The 26,869-nt window shown below is 43.0% G+C and overlaps 1 protein-coding gene across 1 annotated transcript in view; it reads right to left on the bottom strand.

Moving 5' to 3' along the window:
• The window catches only part of PAXIP1 (PAX interacting protein 1), a gene marked incomplete in the record, with an annotated part of 1,449,657 nt that overhangs the window by 124,641 nt on the left and 1,298,147 nt on the right, over window positions 1-26,869 (bottom strand). The window contains 2 exon segments of the mRNA XM_044066884.1: window positions 20,392-20,526; window positions 26,215-26,315. Of these exon segments, the coding sequence (XP_043922819.1) occupies window positions 20,392-20,526; window positions 26,215-26,315 (236 nt within the window).

Consider the following 26,869-nt stretch of genomic DNA (forward strand, 5'->3'; position numbering starts at 1 on the left):
GTGCCCCCCAGGCGTAGTCTGAGGCTTCTGTTGTGATGACCTGATTTGCTCGAGGTTTGCAGAATGGTAGACCTGCGTTTGTTTGGCATGCTTGAGCCCACCATAGAAATTCCTTTTGCAAACATGGAATTTGTGGTATTATTGTTTCCAAACTGTGGCTGTGTTGAGACCATAGGTTTTTTAGGTACCATTAAAGTTTCCTCATATGCAACTTTGCACATGGGATTAGAAGAATGCAAGATGCCATGAATCCCAGAGCCTGCAGGATTTTCCTTGCAGTTAGCCTGGTACAATTTGCTAGTATCTTGAAGTACTGAGTTAGTTGCCCCTGTTTTTCTGGCGTAAGATAGGCCATCTGGGTGTTTGTGTCCAAGTTGGCACCCAGGAAAATTATTTTCTGAGATGGTGTTAGCCTAGATTTCTCTTTGTTGACTGTGTATCCCAGAGAATTCAATGACTGTGTTACATAAGCCAGATGTTCCAGAAGTATGTGTTTGCTGTCCGCTTGGATCAGGCAGTTGTCCAAATAAGGGTATATTTGTATCCCTTGAAGTCTGCAGTAGGCAATTACTGATGCCAGGCATTTCGTGAATACTCTGGGTGCAGTAGATAAGCCAAAGGGCAATGCAGAGAATTGATAGTGGATTGAACCTGCAAGAAATCTGAGGTATCTTCTGCAGCTTTGTCTGATTGGGACATGCAGGTATGCCTCCTTGAGGTCCAATGTTACCAGCCAAGACCCCTTGCCCAGCATGGGAAGAAGCTGCTGTAAGGTGAGCATCTTGAATTTTGGTGCAGTAGAAATGTGTTTAGGATGGATAAATCCAAAATGGGTCTCCAATCGGTTCCCTTCCTTGGTACCAGGAATAGTCTGGAATAAAAACCTTGACCTTGTTTGTGAGTTGGTACCTCTTGAATAGCTTTCATGTCCATGAGCTTTGAAATTTGTATTTGAGCCTCTGCCCTTTGGTTGTGTGGCAGGTTTGGCATGCCTCTCATTTTTGGAAGAGTGTGAAAATGAAATCTGTAGCCTCTGTTTATAATGTCCAGGATCCATTTGTCTTTTGTGACAATATGCCAATTTTTTGAAAATAATGTCAGCTTTCCTCCCAAGGGTGCTGCCACTTGAGCCTTGCTTGGCATGCAAAGGGGAAAGTCATTGGGTTTGTTTTCTGTATTGCTGTGCACTGTCTTTGCCACCTCTTGATGCTGGAGACTGCCATTGTCTGCCTCGATATGATCCTTGAGATTGCCCTCTGCCCCTTGCGCGTCTGTATCTACCTCTTTGGGGCTTGTCCGTGGCTGGAAAGGACCATTTTTTTGAAGGCCAATTTCTACTAAAACGTGGTGGTTGTACCTGTAGAAAAGCCTTAACAGTTTGCATAGATTTAGCTTTTTCTTCCATTTTCCTTAGTATTTCCTCAGCATTAGTACCAAATAATACATCCTTTTGTAAAGGAGCATCTAGTAATTTAGCTTTGGCATGATCAGGCAAGGTTTGTTCCCTAAGCCAGGCATGCCTATGAATGACTGATCCTGTAACTGCAGCTCTACTTGAGGCCTCTAGAGCATCATAACCACACTGTAAGGTGTGCTTACCCACTTGTTCTGCATTATGCATCTATCCTGTAACTCCTTCAGATCTGGTTGTTCAGGTTGTGACATTTTATTCTTTAATTGTGATAACAGGAATTGCTAATATTTAAGCATATGGAACTGACAATTTAAGGCCCTCATGGCTAGGGTGGCCGAGGTATATACCTTTTCCCCCCACCTTTCTAAGGATCTAGACTCTCTTTCGGAAGGTAATGGATTCTTAGCAGTAGAGGCCTTCATTCCCTTGGGGCCCTGAGAAATGGTTTCTGGGTCAGCATTATGGCTTTTGTAAAGGAATTGGTGTGAGTTAGGAACTCTGTAGTACCTATCAGGCTTGACTGGGGCTGGAGGCAGGGAATCCGGATTAAGGCAAGCCTCCGAATAAACATCATCAAGTATGTCCAAGACAGGAGGTATCGCCAGAGGTCTGTGCTGAGGTAGCAGAAGAAATTCCCTAAGCCTTTTCTTGGAATCTGAAAAATCCTGGCCTTCCCAATGGAAGTGTTCCCTCAAGGTATGCAAGGTTTCCCCAAATGAGAAATCCTCTGGGGGGGATACAGAAGGAATGGACTGTTCTGCATCAGAATCTTCAAAAGGGGAGTACGAATGCTCCTCTTCATCAGAATGTTCTGAAATAATGGAGCCCTGGTCAGAAGAGGGAGATTCTTCCTCCACTCTGGGGTCTCTTGTCTGGTGGGGGTTGGGAACCCCTGATAAGAGTAATTAAATCCTCAGCCATTTTGAGCATCTGTTTTTTTAGGCATGGGGCCTGGAGATGGGCCTTGTGCAACAGGCCTCTGGGAGTGCATGGCTGATTTAGACTTAGTAAAGGCCTTGATGGAAAAGGAAGAAGAAGGTCTGAAGACACCATGGGTGGAATTAGACCTATCCACATTAAGAGGCTCAACACTCACAGTGGCTTCGGTAGCTGTGGTCAGGGTGTGGGCCGAGGAACCTCCGGTCTCGGTTACAGAGGACACCGCCAGAGAAGTGTCGTCAGTAGTCTGGGGCTGCGTAGGCACCTCACTGAGAACCGGACCACGTGTAGCCGGTTTTGGCGTGGTGTCGGTAGAGACCGCGGGCCTCGCGTGTCTCTCTTTGTCCTTGCGTTTTTTTGGACAAAACGGTAGTCGGAGTCTCCGACGACATTTTATAGTCAAAAGCTTTACCAAAAAAGTGCTGGGCAAACTCCGCCCGATGCTTAATAGTGCGTTTATTAAAAGTAGCACAAAAGCGACAGCCCGAGACGTCGTGGTCTGGGCCTAAACAAAGAATACAGAGGGAATGGAAATCCTTATGCGGTATTTGCTTCCCACAAGAAATACAATTGTTAACTTTGTCTGACATCGGTCTGAGGCAAGAAAAGTTTCCCCAACGGGGTACTTAGCTTTAAAGAATACTTCGGTTTCCAAATTTTCATAATTTCAGGAGCTGGCCGACCGGCACTTGCCAACTGCTTCTGCTTCGGGCACCACGCGGCAAAAAAGACTGGAGAAAATGGCATCGGTGTTGTCTTATATACCCCTGTCGCACTGATGTCAGGGAAGAAGGCGACAACAACCGACGCCTGACCTAGACTTTGGAATTCTGCCGACCGAGGACCCGCCTGACGGCAGGAGAACCCATCTGTAAAGACTGCAGCTGTATGCACGATGAACATCCACTTGAGTCACTTTTCAAGTACAGCCTCAAAACAGGCTTTGTAACACGAGAATGGGGGACTACAATGGTTATCCCACTTCACAAGGGTAGACCCATCAACCGAACCCAGACACTACATACTTATTAGTCTGACTAGTCTAATATGCAAAGCCATGGAATGAATTACTATGAAAATGATCAACAAAGACATGCAACATTCAGACTCTGGACATAACTCAGTTTTGCTTTGCTAAGGGAAGGTCATGTCAACTAAACCTGGTGTACTTTGAGAAGGTCATCAAGGCAATGAATGAGTGGAAAACTGTGCATATTGCCTACATGGAAGTTGCTAAGGTGTATGATGCAATACCCACTTGGGTGTAGTTGACAAACTCATCACACTGGGCATAACCCCTGCATAACTTCCTGGATTGCCATCTGGCTCCCAGACAGGACCAAGAAAGTCAGGATTCAAGATGCCACTAGTCATCAGTGGGGTGCCTCAGGGCTCCATGCTGGGACTGCTCCTATTTGACATTTACTTCTCTGAGGTAAAGGCTAATTGTCAAGGGCTACTGCCTGACCAAGTTTGCACATGACTGACAATTGCGCATGATCTTAGATTTCTCCAGGACACAAACATATTACAAGTGGGTCTAACATGGACAAATATCTGGTGCCAAAGTCAAGCTTAAAACTCAAGCCAAGAAATGCATTATACTGCCTTTTAGGAAAACTGTCACCCAGACTAATTACTCCACTGATAAGACACCCTTAAGACTGACCTGGTAGTCCGGGACCTGGCAACATATGTACAGAGTAATCTGACCTATGACCACAATGTAGCCAATGTAGTAAGAAAATCATTCTATGTCACCCAGCTTATTAGTAAGGGGATGGCATCCAGGTCCATGTAAGTAATAATGCCACTTTATTTTGCCATTATCAAACTCATCATTGAGTGTAATGCCTCTTTTGCATGTATCTGACCAGACATATGCAACAGGTGAAATACCCAAAAAGGTTCCTTACCAGGAGAATCCAGAGTATAAACACACTGTCCTATATGGATCGTCTTAAAGCCTTCTCTCTATTGAGATGCAATCTATGCCTGGCATACAAGGCGTCCTCTGATCCAGCTCTAATGGACTTTTTGCATATCTGCAAAATGAACAGCATCAGAACCACTAGATCCAAGGATTTTAAATTTGCTTGTGGAATACATAAGAGATGCTGGTGAAACAGACATGCATTTCAGAGTATCTCCATGCTCTGGAATAGACTCCCTCATCCATGTGAAGCACAACCCTATTTAAGTTTAACATAGAGCAATGGATGGGAAATCAGAAATTCACCCTGGGTCTCGCCCCATGTATCGTACAGACAAAGGCAGACAGTAATGCTCAAAGTGACATACATCAACCACATAACTTCTAGAACTTCCTAATATGCCCCTCCTAATAAAGGTCCATGAAATACAGGGACACAATTAGGCAGGATTGCAAAGCTACGTTTACAAAGGCCCTTGTGTTTGTTAGTGTAGTATATACTTATGAATCTAAAGCCCCACAACTTCCTTTACAGGCCTTCATCAACACTTCAACCCTGAAGACGGCAAGATGTCTAGTCAGCCTAATAAAGAGGAAAGGAAGGTGACTAGGGTATCCACCCCTACAAACCATGGATGCCCACAGGTTTGAGAAAGAGAGGGGATGAACACTAGGAATTAGTGCTCAAACAGTAAATATGTGCAAACAGCTACAAAAGTTTTTTAAGCTGAATGTACATATTCACTGTCACAATGAATATGTTTACACATTGACAATTATATTATGCTCCTAACAAATGTACCATGTCCATCATATAATTCACTGTTGCAATAATGACTATTTGGAAGGTTTCCAGAGTTTACAGACCAGTGGTGGCTGATCATTTACAGAACACAGTTGTAATGGCCCTTGCAGAATAACTGTCAAACCTCCTGCAATGGCTCTAGCTATCATAGGTACACTGTACTGCTTGGAAAAGTGTGAACAGCTGACTAAGCAGTTTCTTCCAGGATGGATTACGCACAGTTTCCCCTTAAGAAAGCAGTGGTGAACGCAGTGGCCCTAGTGGAGTAGGCCTAATATACTCAGTGACAGTCTTGTCATGAAAAGACCATAAAAAGATACAGCGAGCTACACATTTGGGAATGGTCTGCTTGCAAACTGGCCTCCCCTCCCAGCCCTTAGCAAATTAAATAAATGAACTATTAGAATTTTCTTATTAGCTTTGGTCTTTCTAGGTAAAATTTTGTCTAGGCACATCCAAGGAATGCAGAATCTTTTCCCCTTTGTATCGGTGTGACACAGGAAAAAATACAAGGAGGAGGACTTACTGTCTTAGTCATGAAAATTTGTTTAGTACATATGGTGACTCTATCCTTGGGGAAGGTGAATAAGGGTTCTTTGAGCATGTAAGTCTGCAAATTAAAGATTCTTCTAGCAGAGGTAACTGCCACTAAAAAGACCATCTTCTAAGAGGGAAATTTAAAGGCAGTGGATGCAGATGGCTCAAGGGGTTGGGGGATAAGTAAAGTTTCCATAAACATAGCCAAGGTCCCATAGTAAAATAAAATCTCTCTCAGTGGATTTCAAATGTAAGATACTCAAACTGTTTTTACTGGCAATAAGAAATAGAAAGAGGGAAATTCACAACAGACCATCTAAAATGGATGATGGATGTACCTTGACCAAGGCATAAGATAACTCCATTTTGTAATGGTCTGAGAATTATGAGAGAAAAAAACATAGAAGTGCTGCTTTATGGTCTTGATGTATTTTGATGCATAAAAGGAGAATCTTCTCCATTTAGCTAAGCATGACTTCTTGTCTTTTGTTTTCCTAGCCACCCTTACAATTGAGAACACATTTTCTGAAAGCATGTGGTCAAAGGGAATGAGGGAGAAATAAACCAAGCTGTCGCAGTCTTACCACTTGTTCTGTGTCAAAGGATCAACAAAGTGAGGCAACAGGACTGTTTGTCTTTACTAAGCTCTGAAGTAGACATAACCAATTCCTCAAAAACATGCTATAATCAGCATTTTGGCTTGTCTTCTCATTTTCTGCAAGACTCTGGGGAAAGACAAATGAAAACAGACCTGCCTAAGCTATGGAGAAGGCATCTGTTGCTTTGAGTCCATGTTGGTATTCCCGTGCAAAATTTCTTCTGCGCTTTCTTTTCTGGAGAAACAAGAAAGTCTACTTCTGGTACACTCCCGTGGACTAAATCAAGACATACCCTTCCTGTGTGTGACACCCATTTCATGTCAGTCCATTTCCATCCTGCACAGCTGATCTGCTACAGAATACCTGTTGATGGGATTTAAGAGATCTTGAAGTCAACTCCTAGGTTTACCTTTTATTTTTCCTTCCTTAGCTACTTTTATTTTGCTCTCCTTAATTAAAAAAAAAACATATTGTTGAGAGAGGAATTCACTGTAACAATTGACATTTGAGTAGGATTAGTGATGTACTATAATTTGTGCTAAACAGAAATTAGTGACACTTGGATGGCCACTCAACTAGCCTGACTAACCAAGCTCCACAGATATAACGGTGCATGAATGTGCACTTAAAATCCTGGAAGAAAGAGGCAGCAGCCCGCATCATCTCTCCCCCCCCTCCTGTGAAAGAGACTGCTATGCCCTGTAGAAGCAAGAACCTTCTTTCGTGAATAGACTGCATTTTATTTTTAAGAGTCTCACCAGCTGTACCCTGCCCCTGTGTGCAAGGGATGAACACATGTGTAAGCAAGGGGAGGCATACCTCCTGCACTTCCGGAGCTCCACAAGACTACCCTGAAAGAAAGTGTGTGCGTGTGTGTGAGCCTCCAAGGATGCATTTGTAAAGGCATCATCCAAGGCTTCAATGACTAGAGGAATAAATAAAGGTTTGTGCGCAGACATGCCTAGAAACCCCTCAGTTTATCATCTGGAAGAGAGAGAGGGAAATTCTTAGACTCCCACCTAAAGTGAATCCTCATTCTATGAAAAATATCTCCCAATGAGATATCCTCTGGTAGAGAAGCAGAGGACATGGTGTCTACAGTGTCAGACTCAAACACTGGGGTGGGCAATATTTGGACAACACAGATCAGTTTATCTGCCTCTGAGTCGAGAGTCCTTGGGATGGTCCCATTTTCCTCTTTTGGCCATATGAGTATCGAGGTTTCCTAGGTTTCACACTTTCTCTTTGAGGTCATTTTTCTTCTTTTGAGAAGGGACTCCTGACACTGAAGACTGCTCAAAGGAAGACTGCTGACTCTATAAAAAATATATATCCTGGGCTATCCTTATGAGAAAGGATGGGATGTTGTCTGGCCTAGTTCATGCTAAGATAAAGTGATGGCTGTCAGGCACTGACAAACAGTGAATACTGCACTCACCCTTCAATACAATAATATAGGTTTTGGAACCACAGAACCATGGAAAAAGCTTCTGGATTAACAACTGCTAGAGGCATTTGACTTGTGGATGTGTTATCACAGTACCTGGCAGCCTCCAAAGGGCAATGCCAAAGGCCTAAGCTGAAGTAGATGCCCAGGTTGAGGACTGCAAAAACAATTCACAGTATCAGACACCCTCAAGCCTAAGTGAGGTGACCCTAGGAAGTCGATGGAAAATAGTCATCCCAGGCATGCCACTTTATGTCACTTCTCAAACTGCTTCCTTTTTCAGTGGGATGTCAGCTATGGATTTGACTGAAACCATGGTGGTCTTGGTAAAAGTACACAACCTTCTCTAGTTAAGATAATCCAGGAAAAAATGTATCCTCTTCTTGATTACTGTCTGGTTAAACCATACACAATGGGAACAATCTGCAATGTTACGCTCAGAACCCAGGTCAAAAAAGATAATTTTTGTGGAAGTCTTCTTGGGGGAGTTGCTTAATACACATACACACAAAAAAAATTAAACAAATCAATCACTCACCTTCTTGGTATTGGACACCTAAACCCCATATCTGAAAACTACTGCTACCAAGCATGCAACTTAGAACAAAAACCTTTGTTCTGGAAACCAGGCCCAACAGACTGATGACACTTTACAATGCAATTGACCTTGAGTAAACCGCCACAACAAAGAACTAAGGATGGCACAAATGGATATCCTTCTTATACCACTGATACCCTCACGTCCAGGCAGGCAAAGGATCTGCCTGGATGGAGTTGGAGAAGGGTACTAAGTTCTGGAGGCTTGGTCAGCCACAGGGTTTTCTGTGGCAAGGCAGGCAAAGGATCTGCCTGGATGGAGTTGGAGAAGGGTACTAAGTTCTGGAGGCTTGGTCAGCCACAGGGTTTTCTGTGGCAGTACTTCCAAGAGTTATTAATGCAATAATGAACTATGTGATGAACATCTAAGGGTATGGCAATTTTCTCCTATATGTAGACTATATTCTTCATACACATCACTAAGGAGTAATTCCAACTAAATAGGAAGACCCCCCTAAAGCTACATCAGAAATAGGTAGGTGGAAACCGCAGCTTTTGTCCATCTGAATTCAGTTATGATTCTTTGCAGAACTGTTGTCTCCTTGGGCTTTGAGGACTTCTGCTGGCTTGTTGGTAAAAGAAGTTCTCCAAAAAAAAGAAGTTATGTACTCACCATAACGTTCCACGTTGTCAGCAACCTGTGGGTTTCGGTTCCAGCACTTATCCGAGCCGGCAGCTTACCAAGCTAAAGATCCGAGCTCCAAGCTCCTCCCCCTTACCCACTACACTGCAACCTCCTTCCAATCCTCAGATTGAGTTTGCCACCCACTGCAAGACACATAACGACATAAGATATAAAAACTTGACCAACATACATAACCAGGCTCACCAGACCCAGGACATTGAGCCCAGAACACAGATATAAAACACCAAGGTCAGTGGGAAGGAAGGAGGGAAGGTTGCTGACTAATGAAGTCTAACTACTCAGATGGAACATTACGGTGAGTACATAACTTCTTTATCTGAAGTAGTTAACTTCATTTGATAGTCAACCTGTAGGACAGAGTCCCCAGCTACCAATAATCTTGGGAGGCCCTTAAGGAAGGATATTCCGGAGCACTGCAGAACCAAAAGAGGACCTTCCTCTAGATACCATATCCAGCTTATAATGAGTAATAAAAGTGTGCGAGGAAGCCCAGGTAGTCGCTAAACAAATGTCATCCAAGGAAACTCTAGACCAGAATGCAGCAGAAGTAGCCATAGAATGAGTGGAATGAGCATGAACCCCTTCTGGTTCCGGTAATGCATGTTCTTTATATGCCTGTAAAATGCAAAGCGAGATCCATCTAGCAAGGGTCATCTTTGAAACTAGTTTCTCTAAAAAGTGTTTAGCAAAGGAAACAAAAAGCTAATCAGACTTACAGAAGGGTTTAGACCTATGTAAGTAAAAGCGCAACTGTAAGTGAACGTCCAGTAAATGAAGTTTGTATTCACCTTTATTTTGAAAATTAGGGAAAAATAGAGGTAGATTAATAGACTGATTAATGACTCCGAAGCAACTTTAGGAAGGAAAGAAAGGTTAGCCCTGACAGACACCCTATCCTTATGAAAAACTAGGTATAGGGGTTTCATACATATAGCCTGAAGCTCCGACACTCGTCTGGTTGAAGTGATAGCTACCAGCAAAGCTGTTTTCCACGACAAGAATTTCAAATCAACTGAAGCTGCAGGTTTGAAATGAGGCACAACTAAGGCCTGAAGAAGCAAGGTCAAATCCCACAGAGGAAAAGGATGTTTGATAAGAGGTCTCAGTAAAAAAATACCTTTGATAAAGGTCTTACAAATTCTGGCAGCCGCTAGAGAACCTGAATTCTCTTCTACATGAAAGTGGGATATAGCAGCCAGCTAGACTTTCACTGTGGAAGAGCTGGCTCCTTTTTGGAAGATTTGAGACAAGAAGTCTAACACCGGTGGAACAGGAGTGGTAAAAGGATCCAAATTTCTCTGAGAAGCCCAAATGGAAAAATGCTTCCATTTACTATGGTACACCTTTCTTGTAGAGGACTTGTGTGCCACTACCAGAATGGACTTAATGGGGGAAGAGAGACCGGGAGTGCTGGCAATTAGTGGAACTAGAGCAACCAAGCAGTAAGCTTGAGGCTATCCAGATTTGGTGGAGGAATTCCCGAGGGATGACGAATAAGATCCGGAATGGGATCTAATATCCAGGGCGGAGCTACTAGGTGAGACCGTAGGCAAGGAAACCAGATCTGACTAGGCCAGAATGGAGCTATGAGGATAACCTTGCTCCCCAACTGCCAAGCTTTCTGTAAAAACTTTGTCATGACAGGAAGTGGGGGGTATGCATAAAGAAGACCAGGTGGCCAAGCATGGACAAGAGAATCTCTAGGGACTTCCCCCTCCTGGGGGATCAGAGTGAAAAACTCGCTGCTCTTCGCATTGGATGGCGATGCGAAGAGATCGCAGCAAGGCTGACCCCATTTGAGGAAGATCTGTTCCACTACATAAGGGTTCAGAGACCACTCGTAAGGCAAAAGGATAGTCCTGCTCAGTTTGTCTGCCAAAATTTTGGACCGACCTGGAGTGTGTGTTGCTATCAGAAAATGGTTGGTGGAGATTGCCCATTCCCACACACTCATGGCCTCTCGACAAAGTGGATAGGACCTGGTTCTCCCCTGTTTGTTGATATACCAGACCACTGACATATTGTCTGACTGAATTACAACAGTTCCCAGAGGAAGAGAAGCATGAAGGGCCTACAACACTAAAAGGACTGCTCTCATCTAACATTGATATGCAGAACGGTCTCAGTCCTGCTCGAGCAATGCCCCCCCCCCCCAAGCAGGAGGTATCCGTGGTCACCGTGGCTTGGAGCGGCGGAGACATAACAAAGGGGCATCCTTCTCGCAGATCCTGGGATTGAAGCCACCACATGAGAGCAACTTTGCTTAGAGGGATCGGGAAGTCTAGGGGCTAATATAACAGAGACCACTGAACTTGTAACATCCACTGTAACACTCTCATATGCAGACGTGCACAAGGATCAGATTTATAGCTGTTGCCATGGATCCTAAGGCTCTCAGGACTAACTCTGTTGGAAGTGAAGGAGTCTTTAGAAGCACCAAGACATGAAGGGTCAGGCTCCAAAGTCTGTCTGGGGTCAAAAATATCCTGGCCTGAAGAGAATCTATTCTCACCTCTATGAAGTCCAGAATCTGAACAGGCTGAAGAGAGGACTTCTTGAGGTTTATTGAGATACCCAGCAGATTTGACAACTGAAGAAAGGAATTTCTGGCTCGCACAAGTTGATGCCTGGTGGGGGCAGGTGAGGAGCCAGATGTCCAGGTACAGAAAGACCTGAATGCCCTGAAGCCTCAGGTGGGCTGCTACAACTGCCATGATCCTTGGTAAACACCCTGGGGTCTGTGGCGAGAACGAAGGGTAGGGTCCTGAACTGGTAGTGACTGGCTCCTAGCCAAAAGCGGAGGAACCTCCTGGATCACCTGACCATTAGGATATGGTAGTACACATCCTTGAGGTCTACCAAGCACATCCAGTCTTTCCACCTGCAGGAACGGCAGGATGGACTGTATCGTGACCATCTGGAACTTCTCTTTGCCAATGGACAGGTTCATTGTGCATAGGTTGAGAATCGGCCTCAAGTCCCTCGTCTTTTTTGGCACCAAAAAGAACCTGGAATAAATGCCTGATCCAGACTGGTCTGAAGGCACCGGCTGGATCGCTCTTTTGCCTAGCAGCTTTTCTATTTCCAAAGCTGCCGCCTCCCTTTGAGCGGGTGGGATGTCTGGGAGGAGTCTTGTGGGTAGGGGACTGTTTGTGAAGGGAATGGAATAACCTCTGGATATTATTCGAAGCACCCAACGATCTGATGTTATGGACTCCCATTGAGTTAGATGCCTCGAAAAACGCCCCCCCCCCCAGAATGCCTCCAGAGTGGAGCAGTCGGACAACCCCTCAAGGCTGCTGCATGGGTCGATCGGAAAAGGGTTCCTGTGACCCAAAGTTCTTTGGTTCCCCTCTGCCTCTGGGCTGGCGTCCACCTTGTCCCCCCTCTGCCTCTAGGGGAGGAGGAGTCCGGAGCGTGCTGGGAATGCTGAGATTTCCAGAACCACAACTTCCTCTGCCCTCGCTGGTTCCTGGAGAAGGACCTTTGAGGGTTGGAGAAGCAGATCCCGACAGTGTTTTCCCGTCCTTCTCGCTCTGGACTAGCGTGTCTCAGACGGTCTTGCCGAATAGGGTTGAACCAAGGGGCATTCGCGAAGGATGCCTTGAAAGGTTCTGAAAAATCGCAAAGCTGGAGCCAGGCATGACGCCCCGGACCCAGCCGCACTAGCAGCTCCCTCGCTGACATGAGAGAGTGAATGCATGAATGTATTTGAAACAGACTTAAGAGTGGTCATACGAGCCAAGAATGACCGTTTACTCTTGGCTGAAATGGAATCTGGGAGCGACTCCGTGTACTCTTTCATAAGGTCGCTCTGATGTCTAATCACGTGGACCAAGTAGTTCAGCGCCCATATAGTAAAGGTAGCTGAAGCAAACGTCTGCTTTCCAAGACAACCCATCGCCCTAGACTCCTTGTCCGGAGGATGGACTGAGGAACTCTCCTGGGCCAGTTCCTTTTTAGTGGCCGCCGCCATCACAGCATCAACTGGGGAACCCTTGCTCCATGTGGGCTTATCAGCACAAGGGCTCAATACTTTATCTGGCCGTTTGGGTACTGGCTCTACAGTGTCTGGTTCCTTCCAAGCTCTAGTGGTAATGAGGTCCACCAGAGGATCAGCGGGGAGGGTCACCCAAGAGGTAGATGGGCCTGTGTCGAATGCCTCCTGAAATACCGACTCGTCCGAGGAAGGCTTTTGGGTGGACCAGCACCCCCCCCCACCTCTGGCACTGGCAAAGAATTTCTATTACGTCTCCAAATGAGACGTCTTCGGGGGTGATCTGGGGCAGCCTTCCCCTTCCTCCAAGTCAGTATCCTCAGTGAGGGACTCAGGGAAGTCCATGTGACTCCTCTTGCACTGGCATTTGCAAGGGACCACCTCGGGGGGCTCTCCGGGGAGGGCTCACAAACAGTCTCATATTCATCGGGGGGAACCATCTGCAGCGTATCAGACACAGGCTGTCCCTGGGAGGACTGGACGATAGAAGACAAACTAAACTGAGAGAGCAGGGGCGGACTCCAAGGAAAGAGTGAGGGGTCTCGATTCTTATGAGAGTACCCTCTCCACCACGAAGGCCGAAGGGGAACCGGCTTTCCTGAAACTGGTGGGGTGGGTAGCCGTGCCCCTTGGATCTGACCAGGGGGTCGGGGCCGAGCTCGGAACAGTTGGACCCAGAGGGATGGTATGCCCTGACCACAACGGAGCAGGCGACACACTCATCGCCTGGGATCTGATGCCCAGATCTCGGTTGCGAGAGCTCAGCTCCGACAGACTCGAGGACATGGCCGGCATCGAGGTTGGAGGAACAATCGGCGCCCCCCCCCCCCCGACTCTGGGGCTCCTCGGATCCAGGGACTCCAAAACCCGGGGGGGGGTGGATCATAGAAGGAGCTATCAGGGCGAACGTTGGGCCGAACTCCCCCGCTCCGGCGGGAGGGGGGGCCAGCAACTCTCCCATCTGCAATTGAGTCTGCAAGAACCTTCTCATCCATCTGGTCCATGTCAGCTTTAGAGAGGCTCCTTGTGGATCTGGAGGACACCACCGACACCGGCCGGGAGGGCCGATGCGAGGACGACCATGAAGCAGGCAAAGCCTTCTCCTCCAGCTCCGGGGAATATCTCGGAGAACGGAGCCATGGGGAAGATGACCTAGTAACGGGTCTCTGGAGCGGAAACTACCTTAGCGGGGGGAGGGGGTGACGGATCAGAGTTTGCTTGCCTCTTGCGACCCTTCTCCCTGTCTTGGTCTCTCTCTCTTTCTATCCTTCTTTATGCTTTTCCTTCCTGGCCTCTCTGTCGCCCTGTTTAGAAGTGGGAGTGCGAGTCCCAGACAGGGGAAGAGAGCCAGAAGGCTGAACAGCCACAGCTGTGGCCGAAGAAGACGACGCAGAAGTAGTCGCTGGTTTTGCTGGCAGGAGACCAGCCAGAATCAGCTTGGTCCTGCAATCACACAGGGCCTGAGAGTTGAAGGCTGCGCAAATCTTGCAGCCCGAAGTAAGGTGTGGGGTGCCTAAACAAACCACGCACAGAGTGTGACCATCGGTCGGCGATAGCTTATGGCCACACTCTCCATTTAGAAAAAGTCATTTTTTGCGATTCTGACAAAGCTGCTACACTAAACCAGGCTAACTAGCCAAACGGGCGCACACACGCGCGCTAAGGGCAGGAGGGGGAGGTCTACGCTAGGAGAGAGTTTACAACTTGAAAACGTTCTGACTCTACTTTTTTTTTTTTTTTGGTACGGGAAACCAAGGGTTAAACAGGGAAAATAACTGACTACACACACACTAACAACACACAGCTAAAGGTTGGAGAAAAAATTAAACCCACTTTACCTGCCTGGAGCTCAAAGATCCGTCTTAGCAAAGCCGTGGCAAACGAGATCTCGGGATTGGAAGGTGGTTGCAGTGTAGTATGGGTAAGGGGGAGGAGCTTGGAGCTCAGATCTTTAGCTTGGTAAGCTGCCGGCTCAGATCCAAAACCCACAAGTTGATGATCAAATGAAGTTAACTACTTCAGATCATGGCTTTTTCCTATGGCATATATACTTTGCTTTTTAACATGTTCAATGAAGCTCATGGAAAACTTCTGGTTGTATCTGGGGACAGAATTTACTTGGTAGACTAAGAGAACCCCGGGTTTTGAAGGCACTCCCCAGTGATGAGAAATATTTTCTAAAGATCTTGCTTTATTAATGCCAGAATGAGGCAGTTAACTAGATCAGGATAAATATGCATTTCATCCTCTGTTGTACGGAGGTAGGCCACAGCAGGTGCCAGGCACTCTGTGAATACTCGGTGTAGAAGTTCAAAAGTAAGAGCATAAACTGGAAACAATGGTCCCTCTCAGGACATGTAGGTACACAGCCCTCAGATTCAACATCATTATGAAGGCCACAGATAAGAGGATAACAAGGGACTGCACGATAAGTATTTTTAACTTTGGTATGTGCAAACCAGGATGAGTTCTGACAGATCTTAAAAACTGGCAAAAAGATCCGTCCTGTCTGGACACCAGAAACAGTCAGGAATGGAATATATCATTTCTCCTCAAAGAGCTCTTTGATGGCATCTTGATTTACCAGCTATTCATGAAGGGGAATGGTAAGGTCCATCTGGCCTCCTCTGGAATTCAAAATATCCCCAAAAAGGGCGGGCCATATTTAAATTCTACTCTTTATTCATGCAAAAAGATAATGGGTTATTCAACTGTCTGAAGTAGTGCTTAGTCAACTGTACTGCAACTGGCTTAGCATCCCCCGCCCCCCCCGAGGTGAGAATAGAGATGGTAAAGAAGGGGCAGGAGAGGAAAATTTTAATTGAATAGTGAAAGGTTGGAAAGACTCACGGGGCTGCTGTCACCACAGATTTACCCATCTTGCCCTTTCCCTCTTTTTTATTCAAAAGTCTTTGTATTCACAGCGTGCTGGTCCTTGTTCTAAAGCCTGTAGAGAAGCCCAGTCTTGCAGCATTAGTTCCGACTATATATGGGAATGAGTAGAAGAAAACACTGCCTCCGTTACTTTGCTTTTCTCTTCCATCTTCTTGAACTCTTGTGTTGGGTTTCTGAACGAGAACTCCATGTCTAAAGGAGTACTGAACATCTAAGGGAGTAATGAACAACCCCTTTGTATTTTCTGGTAATGGCTAAATCCTGAGCCAAACATGCCAAAAGATAACTGACCACATAGCACCTCCTCATATGCCACCACTCATATCACAGCCACATTTCTATGCTGTGCTCTGCTTTTTGGGTCATCTGGTAAGCCTAGCAATTTTATGCCTTCAGGGTTTCACTCTGAGCCCTCCCACTCAAGTTCATGGAGATCAAGACAGCAAGCATACAGACCATCCTTACAAATGTGCCCAGGACTCTGTTCTCCCTATGATCAGGCAGAGTATTAACTGCTGAAATCAGCTTGGCATGCTTTGCTGTGTACAGGGCAATAACAGCAGAATTCGTAACTTGTTTTTTTGTAAAGATATTGGTAGGCATGCTGGACCATATAGAATCAGTTGAGTTTCTATGGAGATGAGGGCTGGGGATCTGGTTCTAATGAAGCCATCAGAAAAGCAATTTTGAATGTCTCAGAGACCTGAGAATCTGCCATGTTTTAAGTTCATTTAAGACCAAAAGGTTGACATATCTTCTCATAGCCAACATTTCTTGAGCTCTCATTTGAAATATTCTCTCACAAAGTACATTTCATTGTACAAGAAATCCAGCAATGGTGACTCTCATGAAATGGCTTCCTCCTCATCTCAGTTGGACATCAAAGGGAAGGACAATTGAAGAATCTAAATGGTCTTTTTCCACCCTTAGGGAAGAATCTGAACTTCTGGCAGGAAAAGTTCTTTTTGTCAATGCTTTTGATATAGCACAGTCAGAAAATACCTTTGTATGGCCACCTGCCACTAAACAAAAAGCAATCTCAGTGTCCTGTAAAGTTGAATTTGACTGAGATATTATGTCCTGGAAGTATGCTAATGTGGATGGAGTACGACATTCCAGTGTGTATGTGGTTGTGGGGAATGCAACCTGCAAAGGGTAGAGAGCTTGTTGTCTTAGGCATATCTTGCTGCCATGCTCTTCTGGTCTATGTTACCTAGGATATGGCAAATCTAGGCGTGAGGGGCACGCGAGGCATATATATTATTCCTTTTAAGACTCTAGACAATGGTCCAATATCAGTAGCAAGACAGCTTCAAAAGTGCTAGTCACACAGCATTTGGCTGAAAAGGATATGATATGCGCAATGATGCCTGTTTACACATCACCATGGGGGCAAACAAATGGGCAGAACCGAGACTGTGAGACCATCTCACTGGCTGAGGCATCCTCAGGACTACATAATGGAAGATGACAATGAATGCTCAGACAACTGCATAATAGCTTCCAATGTTTTCAGCATTTGCCATACTTGCTCAGCAGTCTAAAGAAACCCTGTACAAATATGACAACCAAATGATGATACTCTCCTAAACAAAAAAGGCACTTACAATATTTTATCTTTATAACAAATTTGATGCTTGCAGTCACAAAGGCATTTCATGCCACAATAGGGCATACCTCACGAAACATGCTTTCTAGGAATTTCACTAACAAATGTAACTCAACAGGCTGAATACATTTTCTAAATCCGTTACTTATCTATTCAAAGTAAAGGGAGCTCTGAGGGCACAGTCATTTCAAGCAACTATGAACTTTCTTGTCATGATGTGCATATGTCCACAGCAAAAATGAAATAAAGGTGAAGTGTGCTGTCAGCCTCTTTTATCTAAGACAACACTTCACCCTAATGTGGGCAGGAATCGAGATGCATCCATGTGTCTGCAGAGTTCTGTGAGTCAGGCTGTGGAAATCCACCCAAGATTAACTCACACGTCAGGATTTATACCGCAACACTGATCAATACTAAGTACATAAATAGTTTCTTGCATTTCTGAAAGTTTTTTTTTTTGTTTTAATTACTCTAGAGTATATTTTTTTCTTTTGTTACAACTTGCAGACAACAGACTCAAAAAAAATGTGTTAAAATTCCTGCTGCATCACAGAAACCCACCCCCACCAAGGTAGTATTACTAACGTTGCCAAATGATGACATAGACTTTGCGGTTCTCAAACTGATCTGATTTTTCAATACTAAGAGTTCTCCATCAGTTTTTCTACATAACACCATGCAGTCATTTTAAGTATGTTAAAGGAATTCCTCATTCCTCCTCATGAAGGCTCTTGCTCTTTTATGACTCATGTGAAGGTAAAACAAACTACATTTTAAGCCTGAGCTTAGAAGACTCGGTATATGGAAGATGCCTTTTTCCCTTGCAAGACAGCAAATCCACTTGACTAGTTAGATGAAGGTTGTTGTACCTATGGAGTTTGCCTGTGTGGGAAGCTGTTGAGACTCTTCCCTACCTGTAGTTCTTTTGCTGCTTGTGTCTGAAAGTGATAAAAGCAACTAACTCTAAAGCCTGGACATTTTGTGGGAAAATGAGAAACTCTGTTTAATGCACTGCATGGGAGGAAAGCCATTCTGAACTATTATTTTTCCACAAAGCTGTACATGCAAATTTAAAGGCAAATACTGCTCACTTAAAAGATGTAAAAACTATTTTTTCCTTAACATTGTAATCGGTATTACTTTATATGCTTTTCTGACTAGATAATGGCCTACCCAGCCTCATATGCAAAGCCATGGAAAGACTTGCACAATGAACCTCCAAACACTGGACATGACTCAGTCTGGATTTGTTAAAAGGAGGTCATGCTTACTCAACCTGGCCTTTTTTGAAAAGGTCACCAAGACACTAGATGAAGGCAAAACAGTACACACTGCATACCTCGACATGGCCAAAGGTTTTAACACAATCCCCCCCACTCAGGCATAGTAGAAAAGCTTAAAAAAAAAAAAACTAGGAATAAATCCCTTTCTGACTCACCAATAGGACATAGGAAATGAAAACAGAGGAAGTTTCCTCCACAATGAGATCAGACACCAGTGGAGTCCTCCAGGGCTCTGTGCTGGAATGTCTCCTGTTATCTACGTCTCTGAAGTAAAGGCCAATACCAAAGGGCTCTGCCTAAGTTTGCAGATGGCTGTAAGCTACAAGCAGTCACTGGCTTCCTAGATGATTTAGCAATCCTACAGAAAAGGTTTGTCTCAAATAAGTAATTGGTGTCAAAATCATGGACTGAAACTAAATGCCATAAAATGCATTAATGCATCCTTTGGGAAGTTATCTACCCTGGGGAACTACCACACTGCCAAAACACCCATACAAATTGACCCAGCTGTTCTAGATTTGGGAACTTATGTTGTAAGAAAGTCACTCTATATTGCACAGCTTATAAACAAAGGGACGGTGTCTAGACCTAGGGATGTCATTGTTCCCTGTTACTCAGCTCTCATTAGGCCAATCATTGAACATAACCCCCCCCCACTGGTATATATGTATCCACACACGTGACAATTGGAACATCCACAGACACCTTACTAAAAGAATACAAGGCCTAAACAATATGTCCTACATGGGCTATCTCAAAGTCCTGTCACTAAATTCTGTAACTTATAGACTGCTAAGAGGTGACCTGTGGATGGCATACAAGGCATCCTACAACTCAATACTGATGGACTTACTAAACATCAGCAAGTCAAATGCCATGAGAAATACTTGGTCTAGAGATCTAAACCCTTCAGCAACATCAACAGAATGGTTTGAAGGGACAAGCACATCTTGCAGAGGATAACGCTGCTATGGAATAGACTCCCTTATATATGCAAAACAAAGCTCATTCCCATTCAAGCACAACTTGGACCTATGGACGGGAAACAGAAAATTTACCCTGGACTGCCCCCTGTACTACTAATGGACATGGACAGCTCTTAAATTCTTTATGCATTGGATGGTTCCCCTCAAATTATCTATGATATGATCCCAATTAATCTCATTAGGAGTAATATAGAATTACCGAACATGAGATGGGTAAGGTCAAACTCTAACCAAATGAGCACAAAAAGGGAAATGGGCTAGGCTTAAAACGGGCCACAATAGGAGCTAGCCTAGAAATTACTTATGAACCTATAAGTGGGCCAAGTCATGCCTCTCCCGTTCCTAAGCATGCCTCTGACAAAATTATCAAAAAGCATTGTCTACTGGGTAGGTATATTCCTGGTTTGAAATAGATGAAGAAAAGCATTAATGGAAGAGTACTTCTAGATGGAAAGGTTTAAGAAACAATTATCAGGGAGAAAAAATTTGGAAAGTAATTAATTTGAAGATAGTTAATAAATAAGCTACATGCAGAAGAACCACCAGTGAACATACCATGTACTGAATCCATTATATTCAAATTACCAGCTTTTTCAAATAATATATAATGTGCTTGAGAGAGAGAGGGAAAATTCAGCACTGTACCACAAAACAAAAATAAACTCAACACCTTTACAGAAGAACCTGAGTAACCTTACACTTACCTTATTCTGCTTATGCTCCATAATCTTACGAACAGCAGGCTGTTTCGGTAGAACCCTTCCTCCAGCGCACTCTACAATGGCTCTCAATGTAGAAAGACTGGGGCAAATTCCCGGAGTAATGTAAAAGCATTTGTTCTGTAAAATAAATTAACACATTATATCAAAAATAACAGGAATATTTATTTTAATCTGAATGCTACATACAATGCACATGCATAAACACACACAGCTATGGAAAAGTGTATATAAACAGGACTAGCACTGTTACTATTTATTGTCAGAAACAAGCTAAACTTCATCTTATCTTGATCTTCAATACTAATACCCCTGCAACAATGTTAGTAACTGATGTTATTTATTTTACTTGTTTTATGCCAAAATGGTTTAATGGGTTAAGCATAATGATGTAATTCTGCTCCTGTGACCCTAGAAGAAAGTTTATACAGTATTTTGCCCATTCACTCAGACTGGGAAAATTTTAAACTACTGCTTACTTTTAAAACATACAGAGACAATGTCTGTATATAAAACAAAATGCCCCTTTTTTGCAAAACAAACTGCATTTATGTAACCTAAAAAAAACGTTAGGCACAGGGACCTGACTCTTATTCAGTCCCTCTGTCAAACAGCAGTGTCAAGTTTCCTGTCATTCTGGCTTGTGCAACTGTCCTTGCTCTCTTTGTAATGGAGTCATCTAGGTGGTGTTTCAGAAAAATGCTTCTGCAACCTACAAATAATTAGATATACCAAAGATTTGTTTTCTGAATCATGTGGGAAGGGAAGAAGGCAGTTCCATTAACATCATGCTATGTGGGCTTTCCCTTGGCCAAAAGCTGGGAATGTACTATTCAAATTCCAGTAAGACAAATCCTAGAACAGGGAATGAAAATATTCATACAGCCCAAAATATGTGTATTGAAAAGGCCAGACAGTACATAAATACCACAATGGAGACTAAAAATGGCAAGTGTGTGAATTTAGTACGGAGGAAAATATATTATGAGATGAAAAAAGCACTGTCCTTTGACACACACATTTTACACATATAATATATACTACCTACACACACATATTTGACAGACATTCTGGCAAAGGGGGTGAAAAAAGTATAACTACAGTTGTGTAAAAAACTTGCCAGAATAATTGATATTTGAGTAGATAACTGCTGCAGTAATCGTTACTATTGGAAATTTATCTGCAGAAGGCCCGATGTCTAGCCTGACTATCAGAATTCCACACTTTCCCCTCCAGTCCAGGTGAACAACCACACCTTAGGGTCATCAAGACATTTCCTGTATACAGTTGACAGTTTCCTTTCCATTTTAAAGCTGCCTTGCCCAGGAGAACAGTACGATATCCACCCTACCTGTTCCTAAGTAAGGTCCTATGGGTCTTAGCTATGCATAGCATGTGAACTTTCTACGAACCTCGGATTTAGAAAAACAGTTATACAAATCTATCCAGACCCAAGAGCCATAGAGAAGTGAAGCAGAAGCAGGTAGCTGCAATGAGATAGGATTCACCAGCCCAGGATGACCACATGACAGTATGGAGGAGTGATGGAAGAGAACCAGTACTGCAATAGTGATCCACTCCTTCATTTACTATGATGTTAAAGTTCTTAAACACAAATATATACCTCTGAACTGTACAGATTTTTGTAGAATGTCCAGACTTTTTTTGTCTCATATTTGTGGTCCATTTTCATAAAATTGTGGTTCTTTGGCAAATCACTTTAAGACTGAAGTTAGAAAATAATGAGCTTCAGACTTCCTACCCTTCAGAAAATTCATGCCAATTCAAAACCTGTTATTCTCTCAACTTTCTAAGTTTGTTAAGAGCAATATTTTAAAATTGTCCTTATTTTTGGGACCTCTGTCCCACTTTTATTTATGGTTTTGTCCAGATTTCTATAATCTCTGTGTAGACCACTGTTGCAGTTGTCCTTCCTAAGGTGAGGGAGATAGGCAGGTTGGCAAGCTCCACCAAATGGCAAAAGCAAATCCAACTATTGAACTTAAGGCAATCTTTTGTCTGTAGTGTTTGTGGAGAAAATGTGGTCTGAAGACTAGACAATAGCCTCATGAATACACTGTGCACTTACTCCCTTCCTAAGAAGGACCACAGTGGCAGAATTAGCCCTAGCGTTGTGGGTTCACAATCCCTTTCAGCATTTATCTATGATGAGCCTAACCAAACATAATGTAAAGGGACAGTCATTTATAGACTGTTTGCTTGGAAATTAGTTTTCTCTCCTTTCTGAATGCAAAGAACACAAATGATTGACCTAAAGTTCTGATGTAAACACTGCAAAAGCAGACAATGGTAAGCCTCATACGTTCTTCACTACATACTACTCTCTGCTAACAAATCAGTAGTATAATGTAATACCCCCTGAACAGTGACTACGCAATCTGTAATGCTGAACACAACATAAGCCATTCTGTCTATGACATGGATGAACTGCTTGCTGTATTTTATATATTCCTCATCATAGAATTACCTATTACTATAAACAGCTTTTGACATTAGTAAGACAATGACTGGATTCATGTTACACTACCAGGCATGCTGGTCTATGCAACTGTTTTAAGTACACATCATTTTTTATCACTAACCTTGAAGCTTTTTTCCCAGACTGTGGTTGAAATCAGTCTTCTTAGATGAACCCATTACCAAATTATTACATTAAATAAATATAAATGTGTGTGTGTGCATACAGATATATCTACACACACATAGGTGTGGTATGTACACATATAATATCTACACACACACACACACACACACACACACACACACACACACATATATATATATATATTTTTTTCAGCTAAGACCAGAGCACAATGGCAAGGGTAAATACAGCTTGTATAGTAATTTAATCAATCAATATGCTTTTAGGATGTGGAAGAAAATCCACACAAACATATGGAAAACATGCATACAACAGAAAGACAGTGACTAGCGATCAAGACTGAACTCTAGACCCTAGTAGCCTGAGGCAAAGACCTTAACCACTAAGCTACTGTGCTGCCCATATGTACATAGAGTATTTTAATTTAAGCAATGTACAGAAAAATCAGAAAAATTAAATACATCATGAATGAACATGCCAAACTGTAACAAAAAGCAGTTAAATGATCCTGTTACTACAGATGATGTTATTTTTCAGCACCCGCAGGCAAAAATAACTGCAGCTGCTTTAGTAACACTATTTCCTCTACTTTTTATGTTAAAAATCTTATAAAAACACTTAAACTTTAACTCCCTCAGAACTATTTTGGCATAATCGTTTCATTACTTCTTTAACTTTATTAGCATAATAACTAACCTAAAGAGAATGAAAAACTCCACTACAAAGTGAGATGCCATGCCACTTATTATGACGTCGTCTCACTTCTCCCTCTTACATGTAGTAAAAGGCCCCTGCGAGAAAATCCACAGACTGTCATTAAGTGAGGTCTGCAAACAGTGACCAAGGGCTATGAAAGTCTCAAATGTGCAGAACTGAATAGTGCCAGCTAATCCTATCTCTTGAATTAGACTGGATCATACAAGATCACGTTTTACTGTATTTACGTATTAACTTTAAACCTTTTCTAATGGGAATGAGGCTACAAGAAGAGTTTGCCCACTCTGAGCTGAATCTGATAACAAACAAAATAGTTTAAGGGAAAAGAAAAAAAAAAAAAACGAGTTAAAGCCATTGCAAAATCAAGAAAGCAATAACCATCAAGCAAGGCACAACAGAGATGAAATTACCCCAACATCAAATTTGGAACTGAAATACTTGAAGCAGTTAAGAACAACTGAAGAAATCTCGTAGCAATGACTTTATAAAGGGGCCTAGTACACTAACCATTGTTTGAAAGAAAGCAGACACAAGACCAGCAGTAGTTTAAAGAACTAGAGACCGAGGTACCACTGATGAAATTTCTGACTGGGATGCAAACAGACAACCTGGGCAAAAAAAAAAAAAAAAATGTTATGCTTTAATGTTGCAGTGCCCATCAAAAAAGTTGTTAGTCTTTTTCCCTGCTGTACTCCCCTGGGGCCACTGGCCTGCTAGATGAGAAGAAACAGGATGTAGGCTCAAGGACAGCTGAATACCCACAAAAGATCACTCACAAATCAGCCTCAACATGACAAGGTCTCTAAATGATGATGCAAGATACTAGCCCCTTCTGAGGAATGCAGCAGCAGCGTGATGATGCCCCTAGGCTTTGGTCATAATACTAACAAAGACTGCTCCTGCTGAAATATGATCATGGAACCCAGCAATGACAGTTAGTTTAGGAAAGAGCCCTGAGCCCCAAGATCTGGAAGCCAATTTTGCCACAGCTTGCCAAGTTCACCACTTGTGAGCAGATGGACCAAACAGAAAACACAGAAATCACAGGTGAGGAGGAAAAGCTTCCAACGGTCCATGCTCTGGCATTCTTACAAAATACCAAAAGGTGAAATTCTATACCTGCCATACCCAGATTTTTGCAAGAGCTGAGCAAGCTACTAAATGTCCAGTGCCTGGACCACAGACCCTCTAGTGGATTCAAACAGGGATTCCTTCTCCATTAATGCCAATCACATGCTGAAGAGGAGGTCCTTGAAGACGAAGAGTCAGTCCTAAGTAGCTCTTTATCCGCAACTACTTAACTCGAAGGACCACTTCCCGCAATCTAACTAGATGGACTTGGATCTGAATCATTCAAGTGGGGAAAGGTGATAATCACCCCACACGTTCCAAAGGTGGGAGCTAGGGGTGCATTTCCCCTGGGCCTCGGGAATTCAGCAAAAGACAGTCCAGGAATGGGAAAGCAAGTCCACTAGGTGAGGATAAATAAACCCAGCTACTGAAAAACCAGAGATACTGCAGACTAGCAGATAAGCTCCTGCCAATTCTCTAAGGAAGATCTCAGGCAAATCTCTAATCCACATGTTAGGAATGAAGAGGGACCCTTCCCAATGATACCGAGAGAAATCTTTTAGTCAGAAATACAGCCACATTAAAAAAAAATAGCTTGTGAAAAACTTTTTCAGTGCTAGCAAGGTCTGAGACCTGAACGTTGCAAGCATTAAGAAAGAACCATCATATGCAGAGGACGAAGTGTATAAATAGTGGACTTGTGACACCACTGTATGACTCAACCAAGAAAAGCATCTCCTTCTGAGCACAGGATTTCTGGAAACAAATATGTCAAACGCAGTCTGTTAAAGATAAAACCAGCTGTATGACCTATCAAAGAGATCCTCCAATATAAGACTTTATGCTCCAGATATGTTTGTTAAAGTCATGGATCAGAATGTCACTGCATGGCACTTTATTTATTTATTTTTTTAACCGTTGTAAAATTTGAATTTTCTGCACTGTACCAGCATATTTTAAATAAGATGCAACTTCTCCTTCCGAAGCTACAGTAAAGCCATCAACATGTCTATAAATGAATCACAAACAGATGACGTCACTTGAAAAATAGAAAAACTGTAATTTATTAAGCACTTTTGCTCGACACAGGACTTCGTCAGAATAAAATAGTAACCATTAACTCATTCCACCAATGAAAAACACAACTTAATCAATTATACCATCAAAAATTTAAAGGAATAATTTAAATTGGTTGTGGCAGGTTATGTAAGTGCGCTATTCCTTTAAATTTTTGATGGTGTAATTAACTGATTAAGTGGCATCGTCTGTTGGTGATTTTATTTGTGGTTTGTTTTTATTCACCTTTTCCACAATGGGCATTTTTTGGTTTTCATGTCCATAAATGAAGCATGCAACATTGAATGTGCACGTATTAATAAATAAATAAATAACATTACCTTAAAAAGTGGTGTAGTATGAGCTCGCTTTAGAGATTCCTCTAAACTGAAAGAGAACAACACCTCAGCTTCTGCATCTCGGAGAATAAAATTCTGTTCATCTGAAAACAAAAAACAGTAACTTAATATAGTACATCCAACCTCCAAATACCAACACACTGTACATATACTTAACATCTGCATTTTCTTTCTTGGGTATGATAACACATTACAAGTTAGACTGACATACACTGTAATCCAAATTTTAAAGATGATCACACAAGATTCTTTTTCTTGGAGCTGCTTCTCTCTCATTATACAAAGGTCATCAGTTAGTGCCTACAAAGCAGTTTTCTTTGGCTGATATGCCACTCTCCTTGGCTGAACCTCTAAAAGAGGCATTCTCTCAAATATGCATCCTTTCCTAACACCTTTGGAACCCATCCAACTGTCTAGAAAATGTCCGAGATGCAGTCTTAAATTTACCAAATATTTAATAAGTGCAACAAAATGGAGAAAGATACCACAATAGGTGGAAGAAATAAACGCATGACAGCCAACTGAAATGTTCTCAAAGATATGCAATTATAATAGCAAACCATTCAAAGTGCAATTGTACAATCATTTACAACAGTAAAAACTCAAAGTACAGGGCTTACTCTTGGAAGTATTACTC

Source organism: Protopterus annectens, chromosome 3.part1 (genome assembly GCF_019279795.1).
Source record: "Protopterus annectens isolate FY-2018-M chromosome 3.part1, PAN1.0, whole genome shotgun sequence".
Lineage (NCBI taxonomy): Eukaryota > Metazoa > Chordata > Ceratodontiformes > Protopteridae > Protopterus > Protopterus annectens.